This window comes from Ranitomeya variabilis, chromosome 6 (genome assembly GCF_051348905.1).
Source record: "Ranitomeya variabilis isolate aRanVar5 chromosome 6, aRanVar5.hap1, whole genome shotgun sequence".
Lineage (NCBI taxonomy): Eukaryota > Metazoa > Chordata > Amphibia > Anura > Dendrobatidae > Ranitomeya > Ranitomeya variabilis.
This window is the reverse complement of record NC_135237.1, coordinates 276,615,059-276,635,832: the sequence shown is the minus strand read 5'-3', so window position 1 is coordinate 276,635,832 and position 20,774 is coordinate 276,615,059. Positions and strand designations below refer to the sequence as shown.

Here is a 20,774-nt window from a genome sequence, read left to right as displayed (position 1 = left end):
AGCTGATATCGAGATGCAGCGGAAATGAAAGCCTACTTCTAGCTATGAAATCCTCGGCCATTAGTTACAAGTACCATCTCTTGAAGGGTTTAGTAATAGTGTGTGGAAGCTGTGCGCCTGGGCATGACATGGCCTGTGGCTGAGCATAGGATCAGATCCTTGCAGTGTAATAATAGCATTATTCTGTTTTTTTTCTTTCGTGTAGTTCTTTCTTGCTTCTGTAGTGTCACCAGCTTGTAAGCGGACACCAAAGTGTTTTCTAGGAGGGCAAATGTCCTGTATGTAGATGTTCTGCAGACTCTAGTTCTTCAATTTCAACGATAATTTGTTTGTCTGATTAAGGGACGTAATTGTCTTTCATTAGTTTACTCACTTGTTATCAGTGTCTATTTGTTTATTGTTTTTGATTTTTTTTATCATGTTCTCTTCCATTAAATTCATTTTCTTTCTTTTCTTTCAGCAACTGATTAATTTAATATATTTTTTTATCTTTTTTTTTTTTAATTTTCTTAATATTTAATTTATTATTTTTTTAGGATTAGGTTATTATTCAATTACATAATGGCTCTGTTGAGGGTGTTGTTCTTTTATCATCAATTGATATGTGTATAGCACATGCACATAATAATACAGTGATTTGTTACATTCATTTTTATTTATTTTTCATTTTTATTTCTATTTATCTTTATTTTCATTTTTATTTATTTTTGTATGCATATATTTTGTGTTATTTTTATTTTTTCGTGACTAATATGTGATTCCGGTTAGCGCAGTGCAGCGATATTGCACGCGTTAATTCCTTTTTGGACATGTGGACAACAGGATTTAATTTCCCCCACATAGGATTCCACTTGGTGTGTGGAAATATTGTCATCACTATGTAAGTTTTCTTTCTTTCCCCCATGCTGATTGCATGCAAGGTTTCAATGAGGTTAACACCGCAATGTGCTTGCATTGCGCACGCATGCAGTTTCCTCTCCGGCTTCATTGGTAACAGCGCTTCACTTCCTACCAACCACGCATGCTTAGTTACCACCTTCGTATGCCGTCTCCATCATGCCAGTATACATGAGGCACACCAGTGGTGTTATGTTTGCCATAGATTTGCATGCGCGCAGCTTTCTTCTTTCGTTCATTGCGGCGTCGGTAATTACAACATACTTCTTCTTTGCCTACCGCACATGCGCGGTCCCCGTTTCCGGACGTCATCTCCAAGGTCGCATATACTAGCTCATGTGTAAGTAATTTATGTTTATTTCTTGTGCGTATAAAAGGACACACATTGGGACAATTAGTCCCCTTCCATTTTCCCCTTAGGAAGCCACGCTGTCAGGTGGCGATACACGTGGGGCTCCCCTCCTCCTCTCTCTAGCCATCATGCTGGCGTCAGGCTTTATTCCTGTCATGCTCCTATCATAACATGATTCACCTCACAGACTGGTTTGTAGCTCTTCAACTCTTCATTATTTGAATCAGAGCACCTCTTTGTGCCTTTCATTTTGTCCTTTGGGGCACGCTTCATTTATTTGAATATTACTATGGGATTAATGTGAACACTTGATTACTGCATCCTTTTTGTAGTTTTTTTTACAGAATTCTAATCATTATTTTTTTCGTGATCTTCATGATCCTATTTGTTGGAGTAATATCATGCCCTGTTTATATTTGAGGCGTAGGGCGGTTGGTGCTCATTCATTGCTCTTCAATGCTTATGTGTGTAGATTTTTATAGTCACCATTGCAGGTGTTCATTGGTGATTGGATGTTTTAATTACCTTTTTCTCTAGTTGCCTTCCACGACAGCCCAGGAGGTTGTCTCCATACCCTAATGGGGGACAGGAAGCACAAGAGGTTAAAAACCCCTCCCACCTCCCATTAACCAGTGTCTTTCCTGTTCCCCATGGGGCATGGAGAGGTTCCTGGTGCGCTGCGCGGCCAGCTCTGGCAGTGTACCTTATTTCTTGTGCCGGGCACTGGTGGTCGGGCCCCCAGGGCTTCCTCCTCCGTTATGCTCCCGTCTCCTCGGATTCTGGGACCGCATTCCTGGTCCTCCTGCGTCCCCTTGCGGGGGTAAAGCGGACCGGTGAGCCCATCCCGGAGGCCTCCCTGAGCTCTCCAGCGTCTCCCCCTCCTGTGTGCGCTGTTCGGCGACCCGGAAGTCACGTGGCGCTTCACTTCCGGGTCGGCGCTCCTGCATAGGAGCGGTACTCTGTCCGAGTTATGGACTTCCGAACGGCGTGTGAGGCACGCTGCATCCTCGCACGCCTGCCTGGGACTGCGGAGGAGGAGGGGCGGCTAATTGCCAATCGCTGGGGCAGCATTATTTTCTATATAAGCTGCAGAAGACGTCTCAGGTAAGCCTGCTCAGCATGGATACGTCTTGCCCTGCAGCTGCAGAGCCCAGCGCTCCCAAAGCCCCAGTAAGTGTGGCAGGGACGGGTCCTATTTGAAGGGTGGATTTTAGTATACCTCTCTCATTTCAGGGAGACAAGCCTGGCCATAAAGCTACTACTAAGCGCAAATGTGCTACTTGTAATGGGAAACTGCCCTTATAATGGGAGAAAAAATTGTGCCAACCCTGTACGGACAAAATAATCCAGGCTGAACATCCTTCACTAATTGAAGAGATGCGTTCCTTGGTTAGACAGGAGGTTCAGACCTCTTTAGCCACGCTTACACCCCCTCCACCACCACCCTCACCTGGTCCATCGCTTCCCAAGAAAAGGAAGATCCAGGAATATTCTGACTCAGAATCTGATGGCTCTTATGCGTCATCCTCAGTTAAATGGGAAGATGTCCTACCGCATAAAACTGCCGAGATCAGAAAATACCTCTTTTCCTCTGAATATATTGAGGAATTGGTGTCCGCGGTGAGGAATACTATGGGACTAAAGGAGGAACCCGTTCCTCAGTCTATACAGGATGAGTTATTCGGCATACATACTGATAAACAACCTGGTTTTCCCGTACATAAAAGTATCATTGATATGATCAATAATGAGTGGGAACTTCCTGAAAAACGGCTAACCACCCCGTCAGACTTTAAACACAGGTTTCCTCTGGATGAGGATTCAATTAAATGGAACATTCCAAAAATAGATGTTCAGGTGGCTAGAGTGGCAAAAAAGACTGCCCTGCCATTCGAAGACTCCTCCCAGTTAAAGGATCCCTTAGATAGGAAGATTGAAAGCCTACTCAAAAAATCCTGGGAAACTTCCACTTCGGCCCTCAGGTTCAATATTGCATCCACCTGTGTAGCCCAGTCTCTCTTCCGCTGGTTGGAAGAATTAGAAAACCACATCTCTCAAGGTACTCCGAGAGATGAGGTGTTGGACTCCTTGCCTATTTTACATAGAGCAACTGGATTTCTTGCAGACGCCTCCCTGGAATCCATCCGTGTAGCCGCCAGATCTTTAGTCCAGACAAATTCGGCCAGAAGAGCTCTCTGGCTAAAGATGTTGAGTGGAGATGTCACTTCAAAAATTGTTATGTTCCATTCCCTTTAAGGGTGACTATGTGTTTGGGCCCTCATTAGATGACATCCTGGAGAAAGCCACGGACAGGAAAAAGACTCTTCCTGAACAGAGACCTCCCAGGAAGCGTTTTTTTTCGGGCTTCCCAGTCCCAGCCCTCCCAGGTTAAGGGTAAAGGAAAAACCGGTAGATGGAGTTATGCTAAGGGGAAACCCAAAAATATCCTTATTCCCCAGCAGCCACAGCAAGAAAAACAATTACTCCGATCCGGTGGGGGGGAGGCTTTCGAACTTCGTTCACAGTTGGCAGAATATCTCCAACAGCCCTTGGGTCGTAAATGTTATCCAGCAGGGTCTTCTTATAGAGTTCAAGGCGCCTCCTCCCAGGATCCTAAGAGTCACCTCCCCGTCATCTCGGGAGACTAAAAAATTGATGATGTCAGGTTTACAAGATCTGATAACCTCGAGAGCCATTTCAATGGTCCCGGTAAACGAGCAGGGAAAAGGGCATTATTCCCGTATTTTTATGGTAAAAAAGCCTTCCAGACAAGCCCGGATCATAATAAATTTAAAAGCTCTCAACCAATACATCACTTACCGCAAATTCAAAATGGAGTCAGTAAAATCAGCCATCCCTCTGATAGCTCCTCACTCATATATGGCAACAATAGATCTCAAGGATGCCTATTTTCATATCCCGATACATCCTCGTCACAGGAGGTATCTGAGATTTGCGGTTCAGTTGAATCACAAAATTCTACCTTTTCAGTACAATGTTCTCCCCTTCGGGATCTCCTCGGCCCCAAGAGTTTTCTCCAGAGTTATGGCGGAAGCTGTATCACACATCAGAGACCAGGACGTCGCCATAGTACCTTAATTGGACGACCTTCTAATTATTGGTCCTTCCGCCGAGATTCTCAATCAGAGGATTGCCAGAACTCTGAACATCTTACAACTTTTAGGTTGGATACTTAATCTAAAAAAGTCTCATTTATTACCATCAAAACTAATACAATTTTGGGGGGTCCTATTGGACTCGGAAAATCAAAAATCCTTTCTACCAGAAGAGCACCGGAAGAATTTGATATCCAAAGTTCTAGACTTAAAAAAACAGAGGTCCCCTACTCTGCGAACAGCAATGTCTCTTCTGGGGTCGATGACGGCCTGCATATAATCAGTCCAGTGGGCTCAGGCCCATTCCAGAGTTCTGCAGGCACACATTTTGGAAAACTGGAACGGAAATCCAAACTTCCTAAACAGAAGAGTACACACTCCAGGGAAAGTAAAAGCCTCATTAACCTGGTGGGTGATTCAAACAAACCTTCTCAGGGCTGTGGACTGGACACACTGGTGACAGTGACAACAGATGCCAGTCAAAAAGGCTGGGGTGCGGTAGTGTCACAGGTCCCATTTCAGGGTCACTGGAATCGGAGAGAAAGCTCCAGTTCTTCCAACCTCAAAGAATTAATGGCAGTGGAGAAGGCCCTTCTAGCCACCAACAGTCTAATTGTAGGTCAACATGTCAGAGTATACTCGGACAATATAACGACTGTAGCGCATCTCAAACACCAGGGGAGCCTGAAGTTCAACTACTTGAAAGTAGTATCAAGCAGAATTTTTAGCTGGGCAGAGAGACATCTCCTCTCACTATCAGCAATACACCTCAAAGGGTCAGCAAATGTTCAAGCAGATCTCCTAAGTCGTCACGACTTGCAACCAGGAGAATGGAGCCTGAAGACGGACGTTTTCAGGATGTTGACGAACAGATGGGGCCTTCCCGACATAGATCTTTTAGCTTCAAGTCAGAATGCGCAGGTCGAGAACTATTTCTCTCTAGACCCCAAAGACAAGTCTCAGGGAGTAGACTCCTTTGCTCACACATGGAGATTCCGGCTAGCATACGTGTTTCCTCCAATACCGTTGCTTGCAAGGACCCTTCGGAAGATCCGAGACGATCAAGTCCCGACTATCCTGGTGGCTCCGGCATGGCCGAAGAGGAGCTGGTACCACCTCATCAGAGAGTTACAAGTGGATGGTCCAGTTTTTCTACAAGCATCAGAGGATCTTCTCTTCCAAGGTCCCTTTAATCATCCGAATCCCCAAAAATTCAAACTGGCAGCCTGGCTATTGAAGCCCAAGTATTAAGAGCTAAAGGTCTTTCAGAGTCGGTGATTTCTACTTTACAAAAGTCCAGAAAACCTGTCACCGACGCTATATATAGCAAAATTTGGAAAAGGTTCTCCTCTTGGTGTCATCCTCGTAACCCTGATCCCTTCCACCCTAATATCTCACAAATATTAGATTTTCTACAAAAAGGATTGGAGTTGGGGTTAAAGACAAGTACTTTAAAAGTTCAAGTGTCGGCCTTGAGTTCTGTCTTTGACCAAAACCTTGCAGCTCATCGTGGGATAAAAAGGTTTATGGTCTCAGCATCAAGACATTGTCCAAAACAACAAATCTTTGTACCATCATGGGACTTAAACATAGTCCTAAAGGGCCTTACGGCTCCTCCGTTTGAGCCGTTATCTTCTTGTTCCTCACAGCTCCTGTCCTGCAAAGCTGCCTTCTTAGTTGCCATATCTACTGCAAGATGAGTGGGGGAAATACAAGCCCTCTCAATTAGAGAACCTTATCTTCGCATAAGGGACGATTCCATTGTGTTCCGACCTGATCCATGTTTTCTTCCAAAGGTAGTGTCAGAATTTCACCGATCACAGAACATAGTCCTCCCATCGTTCTGTCACAATCCTACAAATCCGGAAGAACACATACTAACAACTGGTATTTTCCCCTCAAGCTTTAAACATGCCTCCATCACACCTATCCTCAAAAAGCCCTCTCTTGACCCATCCTCTGTATCTAGCTATCGCCCTATATCACTTCTCCCTTATGCCTCCAAACTACTGGAACAACACGTCTACCTTGAACTGTCCTCCCATCTCTCTTCTTGCTCCCTGTTTGACCGCTTACAATCTGGCTTCCGGTCACACCACTCCACTGAAACTGCCCTAACTAAGGTCACCAACGACCTCTTAACTGCCAAGAGCAAGCGACACTACTCTGTTCTCCTCATCCTCGACCTGTTGGCTGCCTTTGACACAGTGGACCATTCGCTATTATTACAGACCCTCTCATCCCTTGGCATCACAGACTTGGCCCTATCCTGGATCTCATCATACCTAACAGACCGGACATTCAGTGTCTCCCACTCACACACCACCTCCTCACCTCGCCCCCTATCTGTCGGAGTCCCGCAAGGTTCAGTCCTTGGGCCACTGCTCTTGTCCATTTACACCTTTGGCCTGGGACAGCTCATAGAATCTCATGGCTTTCAGTATCACCTCTATGCTGATGACACACAGATCTACATCTCTGTACCATATATCACCTCCCTACTAACCAGAATCCCTCAATGTCTGCCCACTATTTCATCCTTCTTCTCCGCTAGATTTCTGAAACTTAACATGGACAAAACAGAATTCATCATCTTTCCCCCATCTCACGCGACCCCCCCAATGAACCTAACCATTACAGTAAATGGCTGCCCACTCTCCCCAGTCCCACAAGCTCGCTGCCTCGGGGTAATCCTTGACTCTGATATCTCCTTCAAACCACATATCCAAGCCCTTTCCACTACCTGCCGACTTCAACTCAAAAATATTTCACGAATCCGTTCATTCCTCAACCAAGAATCTGCAAAACCCTAGTCCATGCCCTCATCATCTCTCGACTTGACTACTGCAACCTCCTGCTCTGTGGCCTCCCCTCGAACACTCTCGCACCTCTCCAATCTATTCTAAACTCTGCTGCCCGACTAATCCACCTGTCCCCCCGCTATTCCCCGGCCTCTCCCCTCTGTCAATCCCTCCACTGGCTCCCCATTGCCCAGAGACTCCAGTACAAAACCCTAACCATGACATACAAAGCCATCCACAACCTGTCTCCTCCATACATCTGTGACTTCGTCTCCCGGTACTTACCTACACGCAACCTCCGATCCTCACAAGATCTCCTTCTCTACTCCCCTCTCATCTCCTCTTCCCACAATCGCATACAAGATTTATCTCACATATCACCCCTACTCTGGAACCCTCTACCACAACACATCAGACTCTCGTCTACCATCGAAACCTTCAAAAAGAACCTGAAGACCCACCTCTTCCGTCAAGCCTACAACCTGCAGTAACCACCGATCAACCAAACCGCTGCATGACCAGCTCTATCCTCACCTACTGTATTCTCACCCATCCCTTGTAGATTGTGAGCCTTCGCGGGCAGGGTCCTCACTCCTCCTTTACCAGTTATGACTTGTATTGTTTAAGATTATTGTACTTGTTTTTATTATGTATACCCCTCCTCACATGTAAAGCGCCATGGAATAAATGGCGCTATAACAATAAATAATAATAATAATAATAATATTCCATACCTTGGATGTACGTCATATAGTATTACACTATTTGGAACAAACTAAATCCTTCAGAATTGACCAAAATCTCTTTGTTCATTTATCTGGCCGAAACCAGGGCAAAAAAGTAGCGAAGAATACCATTGCCAACTGGATAAAAAAGGCCATAACTGAAGCATATCTAGCTCAGAATATCGCGGTACCTGCGGGCCTAAAGGCTCATTCCACCAGATCTACCTCCGTCTCTTGGGCTGAAAGGGCTGGTGCTTCCACGGAGCAGATTTGCAGGGCTGCAACATGGTCTTCTCTACACACCTTTACTAAGCATTATAGATTGGACTTCTGGTCCAACCGGGATCTAGTCTTCAGCCGGAAGGTTCTTCAGGCTGTGGTCCATCCCTAAATACAGAATTGGTTGGCATTCCTCCTGGGCTGTCGTGGAAGGCAACTAGAGAAAATAGAATTATTCTTACCGTTAATTCGGTTTCTAGGAGCCTTCCACGACAGTGTTAATTCCCTCCCGATGTTCTTGGATATTTTTTCTGAGAACCGAAAGGTAACCGGTGCTATGGGTTCAGTTGTAAGTCACTGGTTAATGGGAGGTGGTAGGGGTTTTTAACCTCTTGTGCTTCCTGTCCCCCATTAGGGCATGGAGACAGCCTCCTGGGCTGTCGTGGAAGGCTCCTAGAAACCGAATTAACGGTAAGAATAATTCTATTATATTATATATATATCTATTGGCTAGCATATTGGAGGAGGTTAGTTCTAGGTCCTCATATGGATCCTAAGTGGTGTTCCACATGGCCAAATTTTTGGTCTTTTTAAGGCTATATGCACACGTTCAGGATTTTTCGCTTTTTTCGTGTTTTTTCTGCCGTTTTCCGTGGAAAAAGCGCTAAAATAAAGCTTACTTTAAGCATACCATCATTTCAATGCATTCTGCAGTTTTTGTGCACATGCTGCATTTTTTTCCACAAAAAAAAAGCATCGCGGTAAAAAACGCAGCATGTTCATTCATTTTTTTCTATATTATTGCATTGGGAAGCTCCGGAAAATAACCCGAAAAATCAGCAAAAAAAGTGCAAAAAACGTGAGCGGATTTCCTGCAGAAAAAGTCTGGTTTTGTTCAGGAAAATTCTGCAGACATTCCTGAATGTGTGCACATAGCCTAATTGTTTTTAATCTTTGTCTTTTTTGTGTGTCTTTTTTTGCACTAATAAAAATTGCTATGATTTTTCTTGAAATATTGTGGTATTTATTGTGGGGTTGATCGCTACCTTTTATACTCACTTCTTTCTCTCAGTCTAATGTCATATATGTATTTACTAACTGATCACCACGTTGTACCCACATGTGGCAGGACGCAGTGCTGTACCCACGTGTATGGGCCCAGTTATCGCCTGATTTGTACTTCTCGCACACATTCATGATTCTGCCTCTCTGAAGATGTGACGTTGCTGATAGACTCCTCGCCTTTGGAGGCTTATCTGTAAGGGGGAAGATGCGGCTGCCCACGATCAGCTTTCCCACGCATACGTATCATACAGGATGAATCAGATTTGTAATTTGATGGAACGTGTCTTCCGCATATTGCTCTGTTTTGCTCTCTGTATCTGAACAGATCAAATTGTTTTGATGTATGAAACATATTTCTGCCGTGTAATAAAGGTAGATGGTCGGAGTGCTGCACAAACTTCTTTGACAGGCAGATCATCCTGATTTACCATACGCCATAGTAACGTCAGTCATTCCCATCACTATCAGTAATTCATTACTGCCACATTAGTTATGTGGAGAGAATCACTGTCAGATATTTCCAGAACATAAAATCCATGGCTTGTACGGCATGCTTCAAGGGATATGTGCTGCCATCAGTACGGTTCTGCTTTCCGAGGCATTACAAGCAATATTCAAGAGGCCGTTAACTTTTATGGAAAAGCCTGATGCTGTGGCCACAGTTCAATATCATTTTTATAATTGGTCCCTAAAATACAGAATTCCTTATCCGCTTGGTATTTATGTCTTTATTTTTTCATTTTAAGATTTGATTGTCCACATAATTTTAAGGACAAGACCAGACAGCGCAGTTGTGACGGGGCCATGGCACAATCAATGCTGTCAAAAAAGCGTGCAACTAACTGCATGCAGATTTTCCATGACCCAAATTTAATAAGGTTTATTTAATGTTGAATCCTCTGTGGTAATGGCTGTGCTACACATGACCCTGGAAAGGTCGATTATCCGTGACCTACCCCTTGGCCCCACTCCCAACGAACAGACACCGTTTCTAAATGGCCACAGCTGCCAATTTATTAATAATTATAAAAGACTCTTGGTGGGGTCCTCGAAGCCATAAAATTCTACAGTCTGGTGGTTTTCCCAATGGCATTGCCCCTTCCCCCCCACTTTACTCCTAGCCACGTTTTATTTTAGCTCAGGGGCACCGTGAGTCCGAGGGAATAGGTTGCCTCCACTCTGCTAATGTGAACCCGACGTTCCATCGCCAGGTATCACCCCAAAACTCACAACCATGTGATCCCGACATACCATCGTCACTCATTTTCGTGTTAGTGTGACCCCGACATTATGTCGCCGGGTATCACCCCATTATCACCAGACCACCATCACATAACCAACCAATGAAGGGGGTTTGTGCCCTTTCAAGAATCCCCACTTCAAATTTTTATGGCCTTATTCTATGGCATGTTCACATGTGCAGAATCGCTGCATTTTTTCCAGCAGGTGTCCACACCAAAATATGTAATAGCAGTTTGTGCTTATTATTTTTGTTGCTTTATCTGTGCATATTTTCCTCCTTTTTTAATGTAGAATTGTTGGGTTTCCACACTTTAAACCATAATTCTTTTTTTTCCATGTAATTTTTTTTTTTTAATTCTCCATATCGAAGCCTATTGGTAAAGAACACACAGCTCCACAACACCTTTAAATGAACCAGGTCATGAGTAGTGATGAGCGCAAGTGCTCGTTACTCGAGTTTGTGTAGGGCGCTCCGGTATGCCCTGAGTATTGCCAGTGCTCTAGTGACACATTTGAGTCTCCGTGGTCTCATGCTGTGCGACTTTTAGACAGCCACAAAGCGTGAAGATTACCTGTGTTTGTCAGGCAATCCCTGTATGTGTCTAACAGTCACAAAACATGAGACTGCGGGGACTCAAATGTGTCACTAGAGCACTCGCAATACTCAGGGCATACCCAAGCACCCAAGGCAAACTAGAGTAACGAGCACCTGAGCTCATCACTAGTGTATACATAATCTCCTTAAGGCCACGTTTACACTTTCAGTATTTGGTCAGTATTTTACATCAGTGTTTATAAGCCAAAACCAGGAGTGGGACATTCAGAGGAAAAGTATAATAGAAACACGTCACCACTTCTGCATTTATCACCCACTCCTGGTTTTGTCTTATAAATACTGAGGTAAAAAAACTCACCAAATACTGAACGTGTGATGGTAGCCTTACACACATTCTCAGTCAAAAAGTAGCCTTTGAGCGATGGGACACAAACTCGTCCTAAATATTTATCTTCTACTTTCTAACTGTAAATTAATTTTGATCTATTGCTTTTGGAGATTTTATATTTGATTCAGACAGATCTAGCCTTTTTCCCCAATGATTTTACACTAGGCAGAATTTTTGATTGACATCGTGAGTTACAGTATTCAGAGACAAGTCTTCAGTCAGTCCCTGTGATTGCAAACTTGTGGATTCTCATTCTGAGTTCACTTGCACCCTGACCGGATTCACCAGCGCCAAGAGCATGTGGTCATGTGACCGCAAGTATGTGATTTGCACACTCCCGGCCAAATTCCGACTAGACTGTTTCTGCCTTCTCCCAGCGCCGAAGAATCCTTACAGTGTGCAGTGCACGCAAAGTGAGGTTTCACAAGTCTGCGGTCACATGGAATGACTGCAGACTTGTAGCTGAACACTGGACAGCCACTTTAAAGTTTCATAAATATTAGACCTAAAGAGTTCCTGTCACTGCAGACCCAGCAAGGTGCCAATATATCAATATATACAGTAGGTTCATGGCTACAAAGCCGAATACATCTGTATCCATAGCTAAGAGGCGTTTTATTGAAAGCTGACAATTCTTGTATAGTTCTTGAACAAAAGATTTTTTTGCTTCATGTATTATCGTTCTCCTTGGATACTAGGTGTTCATAAAAATGTAGATTTTTCTAATAATGCAAAGGCGAGATTGCTGAAGTGAGTATGAAAATGTATGAGAATATTTTTGGCTCTCCTTGGATATCCAGATTCCTCAGAGATATGGGTAACCTGATTTTAGGTGAAACATTTACTCAATGGAATGGAAACTGCAGTTGGAAGTCTGAAACGCTTTGCAAATCCTGGAATATTTACGGTATCTGCTTTAGGCTATTTACAAATGAGGGAATGTATTAAATCATTCTGTACAGCAGTAATGTAGAAAGTCGGACGAGACCGGGAGCAATGTACCACCCATACTATATACTCCAGCCCCATCCATGGCCGAGATGACTCCATTCCCATCTGCATCCAGATTCTATAAATTACAGTAATCGGATTAAGATGGATTAATCAGGTCAGAACTATTACAGAATTAAATAATGTACAAATTATGTGCAGTTCCCTAATGTATTGTTAGTCCTGCAGCAACTTCTATTACTAATCATACTAATCAATTGTATCTATCAGAAACCATCACAAAAGTCTGTGTATCTTTGTGGCCTTAGAATCTTGGCACCTAAAGAATATATATATATATATATATATATATATATATATATATTTACATACATACAGTACAGACCAAAAGTTTGGACACACCTCATTTAAAGATTTTTCTGTATTTTCATGACTATGAAAATTGTACATTCACACTGAAGGCATCAAAACTATGAATTAACACATGTGGAATTATATACTTAACAAGAAAAAGTGTGAAACAACTGAAAATGTCTTATATTCTAGATTCTTCAAAGTAGCCACCTTTTGCTTTGATGACTGCTTTGCACACTCTTGGCATTCTCTTGATGAGCTTCAAGAGGTAGTCACCGGGAATGGTTTTCACTTCACAGGTGTGAACCTGTCAGGTTTAATAAGTGGCATTTCTTGCCTTATAAATGGGGTTGGGACCATCAGTTGTGTTGTGCAGAAGTCTGGTGGATACACAGCTGATAGTCCTACTGAATATACTGTTAGAATTTGTATTATGGCAAGAAAAAAGCAGCTAAGTAAAGAAAAACGAGTGGCCATCATTACTTTAAGAAATCAAGGTCAGTCAGTCCGAAAAATTGGGAAAACTTTGAAAGTGTCCCCAAGTGCAGTGGCAAAAACCATCACGCGCTACAAAGAAAAACTGGCTCACATGAGGACCGCCCCAGGAAAGGAAGACCAAGAGTCACCTCTGCTTCTGAGGATAAGTTTATTCGAATCACCAGCCTCAGAAATCACAGGTTAACAGCAGCTCAGATTAGAGACCAGACCAGGTCAATGCCACACAGAGTTCTAGCAGCAGACACATCTCTACAACAACTGTTAATAGGAGACTTTGTGCAGCAGGCCTTCATGGTAAAATAGCTGCTAGGAAACCACTGCTAAGGACAGGCAACAAGCAGAAGAGACTTGTTTGGGCTAAAGAACACAAGGAATGGACATCAGACCAGTGGAAATCTGTGCTTTGGTCTGATGAGTCCAAATTTGAGATCTTTGGTTCCAACCACCGTGTCTTTGTGCGATGCAGAACAGGTGAACGGATGGACTCTACATGCCTGATTCCCACTGTGAAGCATGGAGGAGGAGGTGTGGGGGTGCTTTGCTGGTGACACTGTTGGGGATTTATTCAAAATTGAAGGCATACTGAACCAGCATGGCTACCACAGCATCTTGCAGCGGCATGCTATTCCATCCAGTTTGCGTTTAGTTGGACCATCATTTCTTTTTCAACAGGACAATGACCCCAAACACACCTCCAGGCTGTGTAAGGGCTATTTGACCAAGAAGGAGAGTGATGGGGTGCTACGCCAGATGACCTGGCCTCCACAGTTACCAGACCTGAACCCAATCGAGATGGTTTTGGGTGAGCTGGACCGCAGAGTGAAGGCAAAAGGACCAACAAGTGCTAAGCATCTCTGGGAACTCCTTCAAGATTGTTGGAAGACCATTTCCGGTGACTACCTCTTGAAGCTCATCAAGAGAATGCTAAGAGTGTGCAAAGCGGTCATCAAAGCAAAAGGTGGCTACTCTTTGACGAACCTAGAATATAAGACATATTTTATATTTTCAGTTTCTTTCACACTTTTTTGTTAAGTATATAATTCCACATGTGTTAATTCATAGTTTTGATGCCTTCAGTGTGAATGTAGAATTTTCATAGTCATGAAAATACAGAAAAATCTTTAAATGAGGTGTGTCCAAACTTTTGGTCTGTACTGTACATATATATATATATATATATATATATATATATATATATATATACATACATACATACATACATACATACATACATACATATATATATATACATACATACATACATACATACATACATACATACATACATACATACATACATACATACATACATACATACATACATACATACATACATATATATATATATATATATATATATATATATATATATATATATATATTTGCCAGTTGGGACTTCCGGCCGCTGTCATCGCATCTCATAAGGCACCGTGGCAGTGTCAATTGCGCAGGTGCAGTTCGTGGCCATAAGCCTGCACAAGTGATATTCACGTCACCGCCATTCCCACGCATGCACAGTAACAGCCACAACTGCGCGCTCTACCTGCGTATGAGTGGTAAAGACGCAGCTGTGTGCGGAATATCGGTGATGTCTGTTTTACTTGTGCAGCCGCAGTAACAGCCTTATGGCCGCGAACTGCGCCTGCGCAAGTGACAGATATACGTCACCGCTATTCCCAGTAACAGCCATAACTGCACAGTGTACCCGCGCATGTTTACTTACGATTTTTGATTATTTCACACAGCACAAACTTCTCCACAATCCCATACTGTGTATCAATTTTGTCTACTATCTGAGACACAAAAATACTGTCTACTACTGGTATTTACATAGTTCATACCATTTAATCACTACTACGGCACAATGAAAGCCAGTTCCACCCCAATATATAGGTTATTTTTATTACCTCAGCCAGCAGCAAATTCGCCACAGTCCCATCACACATGCATACAAACTGCATGAAACAATGTACCACCTCCAATTATAGTCACAACAGCTTACAAATGACCACATAGGGTAAATAGACACACAGCACATAGGGAACACCGCTCAAGAAACACTACACCAGATACCACGGTACCAAGTTATATATCTTTCCTGTACACCAGATACCAAAATACAGCACATAGCAAGGAAGAAACAGTGCACAAGGGCTGAAAGATCAAATGACCCACCACATACAATACAAAAATACCTTGAGAAAGAGGGACGGCTCCCTCGAAACGCTTCGGGATTGGCCCTTACACACGTTGGGATTGGCCCTTACACACGTTGGGATTGGCCCTTACACACGTTGGGATTGGCCCTTACACACGTTGGGATTGGCGCTTACACACGTCCGTCATACACGGACAGATGACGTCACCGCTCAACCATGCCCCCCGCTCACCACGCTACTCCGGCAGCGACGCCATCGGCCGAGGCTAACCGCTGTGTTCCAGCGGCGTGTTCACGGGGGACTGCAGTCTTTGGGAGGACGCTCTTGCATCTGACACCAGTGGACAGTGGGGAGGAAACCGCCACGCAAGTTCTTCCCTGCACAGGACCACACATACATCCGTTAGCGCCTCTCAGCACGGCAATCGTTTTATATCATCCATTTAAAGAACAGATATGTTGGAAAGCGAAAACGGTGTGAGACATGTCCACTGCTCCTGTCAGCACCACTAAGCATACAGAGATGTTAATTTCACCACATTCCAAATGCGATAGCATCGGGCCTATTTCTAGTTATATTATAAGATACACCATGGCACCCTGCATCCAGAATTCTGTTATATGGTACCTGTTGCATGGTCAGGATAACTGGGCTGACTGTTCTATAAACTAATGTAACTCCCAATTAAATGACAAGAAAACCATTAGAAAACCCTTTTATTCTGTCACTAAAGCTCTGTTCATGATTCTAGTTTACTGTGTAAGGCCTCGTTCACACATCTGTTTTTCACATACTTGTTCTGTTTGTGGTTTTCACAGATAGTGTGTAACCATTATAATCTATGTTTTTTTGTGGATTTTGTGTCTGCCGAAAAATCAGAGACATGTCCATTGTTTATTAGTGTGACAGATGGAAAGTAGCAATACAAGTCTATGGGTTCGTGAAAATCACAGACAGCACCCACACTGACTGCATTAATGTGCAGTCTGTGATTTTAAGGTCAGTAGGATTTACACTCCTAAGCCGCCTATATGGGCTTGTAGGTCATAGGGAGTTGAATAACATGATCGCTGCAATTTAGAAATCCACCTTTTTTAAATATGTAAATGAGATGTTAAAAGGAACCTGTCAGCAGGATTGTGCACAGTAACCTACAGACAGTGTCAGGTCGGCGCCGTTATACTGATTAAAATGATAGCTTGGTTGATGAAATCTCTCTTGTGGTTGTTTAATCTTTATTTGTAGTTTTGAGTTAATGATATGCTCGTGCCCCGGGGCGGTCTGTGGGGGGTCTTCATGTGGTTCTCTGACTAGGTATTCATAATGCAGACTGCTGACAGGTCACTGATCCCTCACTGACCTGCCCCCTATTTTACATGATGAATATGTTTTGGGAAAAAAAATTCACATTCAGCAGGCAGTGGCGCTGGCGCCTGCACTGTAGCCTTAGCTGTAGCATGATCGTATCTATAATATGCATTTAATTATTTTATTTAGTGACATACATTTATTCAGAAAAAAAATCTTTTTCTCAAAATGGCGCCGGCCGCACGTGCGTCGAAGCGTCTGTCGGCAATCCAATAGATACTACTGCACAGGCACCACCAGGGCCATTTTACTAGAGTAAGAAAAATAATCTTCACCAAGATGATGGACCTGTGCAGTAGCCTCTATCGGATCACAGATAGATACTACTGAGCCGGCACGGCCGGTGCCATTTTGAGAGAGAATAAATTTATATCACTACATAAGATACCGTAATTTAAATGCCTATTATAGATGCGATTATGCTGCAGCGCCAGCACCCACTGAATGTGATTTTTTTTTTTTTTTTTTTTTTTTTTTTTTCATAACACATTATATTCAGTATGTTAACTAGGGGGCAGATCAGTGAGGGATCAGTAACCTGTCAGAAGCCATCAGTATGAATATCTAATCAGATCACCACATGAAGCTCCGGAGCAAGAGCATATCATTAACTCAAAACTGAAAAATAAAGATTAAACAACAACCATAAGGCTATGTGCACACGCTGCGAATTTTGCTGCGGATCCGCAGCGTTTCCGCAGCTGCGGGTCCGCAGCAGTTTCCCATGAGTTTACAGTTCAATGTAAACTTATGGGAAACGCAATCCGCAGTGCACATGCTGCGGAAAAAAATGGGTGGAAACGCAGCGGTTTACATTCCGCAGCATGTCAATTCTTTGTGCGGATCTGCAGCGTTTCTGCACCCATTGACTTGCATTGAGTTGGGCAATTCTGCAGCAAAACCGCAGATATAAAAAAGATCTGCGGTTTAGCTGTGGTGAAACGCTGCAGTTTGGGAGGGGGGAAGAGTGTGGGCGGTGCGTGGGCAGAAACTGCGTGTCTGTGCGGGCCTGTCGGCAGTGCCGGGGGTCTGTGCGGGCCTGCCGGGGGTCTGTGCGGGCCTGCCGGGGGTCTGTGCAGGCCTGCCGGGGGTTAGTTCAATAATATATCTTTATTTAGCTTTCAAAAACGCATGCAAAACTGCAGCAAAAAACGCGCAAAAAAACGCATCAAAACCGCGCAAAAACGCACCTGCGTTTTCTGCCAAGACCTGCGGATTTAGTGTAGAAAAATCCGCAGGCAAATCTGCAACGTGTGCAAATACCCCAAGACGGATTTCATCAACCAAGGTATTATTGTAATCAGTATAACGGCGCCAGCCTGACACTGTCTGTAGGTTACTGTGCACAATCCTGCTGACAGGTTCCCTTTAAGATCTATGGTCCAGACTTGGATCTCCCTGAGAATCTGCATCCAGATCCTATTCTGAAAGGGGTGATACCAATGTGAGATATGTAGATGAGGAGAGCAGACTGTCAGTCATGTCTCACACTGGTAATGCATCCTTTTCATTTAAAATAAACTCTGAAGGCAGATTCACATACAGCTCTATATCAAACCCATAGATCTTAAAAGCACATTTCCATATTAAGAAATACGTGGATTTCTGAGGAATAATTTATTGAATTGTAGATATAAAGATATCCATTGTATTCAGCTTCCTATGATCCACAAGCTCATATAGACGGCTTAGGAGGGTTGATCCTATTGACATAGACCCTTTAACCTTGTAATGAATAGGAGGATCTTTGGAATTTCTTTTTTTCATATTTGAAAATCACTGCTGAAACTCTGATGGCAAAAACTGAATCACGGATAGTCGAATCCAAAACATTGATAACACTTGTACTTGTACATGATAAATCACTGACATTTGAATGAGGCCTAATGTAGACTGCTGAATTCTTAATTTGATAAAAGTTAATATGGTTTTATAAATATGCATCTTAATCTGATTGCTTTTTAGAAACATAGTGGGAACCTGAAAACTATGAAACCTGTGAAACTTGATGGAGAGGTAAGTCAGGAAGCTAGACTCTTGAAACAATATTTATTTTCTTTTTCGAGAGGGTTGACGAAACGTGGAAGATGGTGGGTTGAGGTTCCAAAATGGCATCAACGAAAAGAAACATCTTTATTTACCAACACCAGTCACAATACTAACATACAGCAGACACCCATGGTGAAGGCTCAGGCAGCACAAGTGCAAAATACTGATGAAGCAGCCACTCACCTGCCTGCCAGTCATGGTGCGGGTGGTTGCCTAGTATTATAAATGAGCACTGATGAGGCTTGTATAGGGCACAGGTCACACTGATACGTGTCTGGCTTACAGACTATTAGTGATGCTCATGCTATTAGGTCAGGCAAGCTACCCAGTACCATATAAGATGTCCAGCAATATACGGTTTCTCTTCCTGTGTGGCACACATTAATGTACTCATCGCCTAATCATTGTGTGTTTTAGGCACTTTTGATATATACACTTTGCACTTTGTTTTATCAGCATATTCACACATTTGCTTTTTGTGGTTCCTAAGGCCAGGTTATCATTTGCGTTGGACAGAGCTGCGGAGGGCTGCGTACTTCCTCGTACTTCCTCTGTTAAGCCCCACCCACTGTCACACCTCTTCCATTCAGCTCCGCCTACATCTGCATGCATCCTGCATACCTATCTTTAACATTGGGTACGCAGGCCATGCGAATGCATCGTTTTGACCCTGCGTCGAACGCAACATTTTGCATTTTGTTGCGGTCCGTGCATCGTCAAAACGACGCATCCGCATGGCCTGCGTACCCAATGTTAAAGATAGGTGCGCACGCAGATGTAGGCGGAGCTGAATGGAAGAGGTGCGGCAGTGGGCGGGGCTTAACAGAGGAAGTACGCAGCTCTGGCTAACGCAAATGTGAACTTAGCCTTAGAATTACCTTCAGGTGTCTCATATTATGCACATTCTTTTTTCACATACACACTCCTGCACTTCATTCACATAGATCTACTGTAGATATTTACAGTTTTGCGTCACATTTTTTTGCATATTTCTCCGTATTCATTCTTACACACTTTTTCTTATTAACTCTTATTTCTCTTCCCTTTTACTCATTGTTCCCCTTTTATTTATCCATACTTTACACCATGTAATTTAAACTCCATTGCACCTCACTCTGCTTACTTTTTATAAATCTTAGGTTGGGCCTAGTTGAAAGGACAGAGTTACATATGAAAAAATGACCTATAATTTGTCAGAAAGGGGCATAAATTATATTTGGGTTTTTTTTGGGGGGAGACAAACAGCAAGAGATGCGCCTACTTTAATTCATGTGCCTGTGTTATGTTTGACCTGTGTGTGCCATAATTGAATCCTAGAGGCTGTTTCCAAATTGAAATTGTGCTTCATTATGGCTATAAAATATTTGCAATCCCACAATCTGATAATGTATTGTTACCTCTACAAATAGGATGTGTAATCTTTCTCCACCTAAATAAAAACTCATTCATCTTCTTCCACCATAGAACATGCTCCATGCCACATAAACCAATAATTACTGTTTCAGTACCTGTAAGAATGGACAGTTTCTATGAGCAGGTTTCATTGCATCATTTCCAGTTATACTGCCAGCTATTCATTTAGCAATGCTTCTCAAATGGAAAGGCTGCCCTCACCAGTGAGGTGCCCCCCTAGTTGGTGGTGAGGTGCCCCCCTAGTTGGTGATGAGGTGCCCCCCCCAGTTTGTGGTGAGGTGCCCCCCTAGTTTGTGGTGAGGTGCCCCCCTAGTTGGTGTTGAGGTGCCCCATAGTTGGTGGTGAGGTGCCCCATAGTTGGTGGTGAGGTGCCCCATAGTTGGTGGTGAGGTGCCCCCCTAGTTGGTGGTGAGATGTCCCCTAGGCAGTGTTGAGGTGCCCCCCTAGTTGGTGGTGAGGTGCCCCCCTAGTTGGTGGTGAGGTGCCCCCCTAGTTGTTGGTGAGGTGCCCCCCTAGTTTGTGGTGAGGTGCCCCCCTAGTTGGTGGTGAGATGCCCCCTAGACAGTGGTGAGATGCCCCCCTAGTTGTTGGTGAGGTGCCCCCCTAGTTGGTGGTGGTGCC

General features: G+C 43.6%; 1 protein-coding gene across 1 annotated transcript in view; it reads left to right on the top strand.

Annotated features, from left to right (window-relative positions):
• The window catches only part of CTNNAL1 (catenin alpha like 1), a 382,380-nt gene that overhangs the window by 346,892 nt on the left and 14,714 nt on the right, over positions 1 to 20,774 (top strand). The window contains exon 13 of the mRNA XM_077269686.1: positions 18,657 to 18,707. Within this exon, the coding sequence (XP_077125801.1) occupies positions 18,657 to 18,707 (51 nt within the window). The remainder of the gene's footprint in view (positions 1 to 18,656; positions 18,708 to 20,774) is intronic.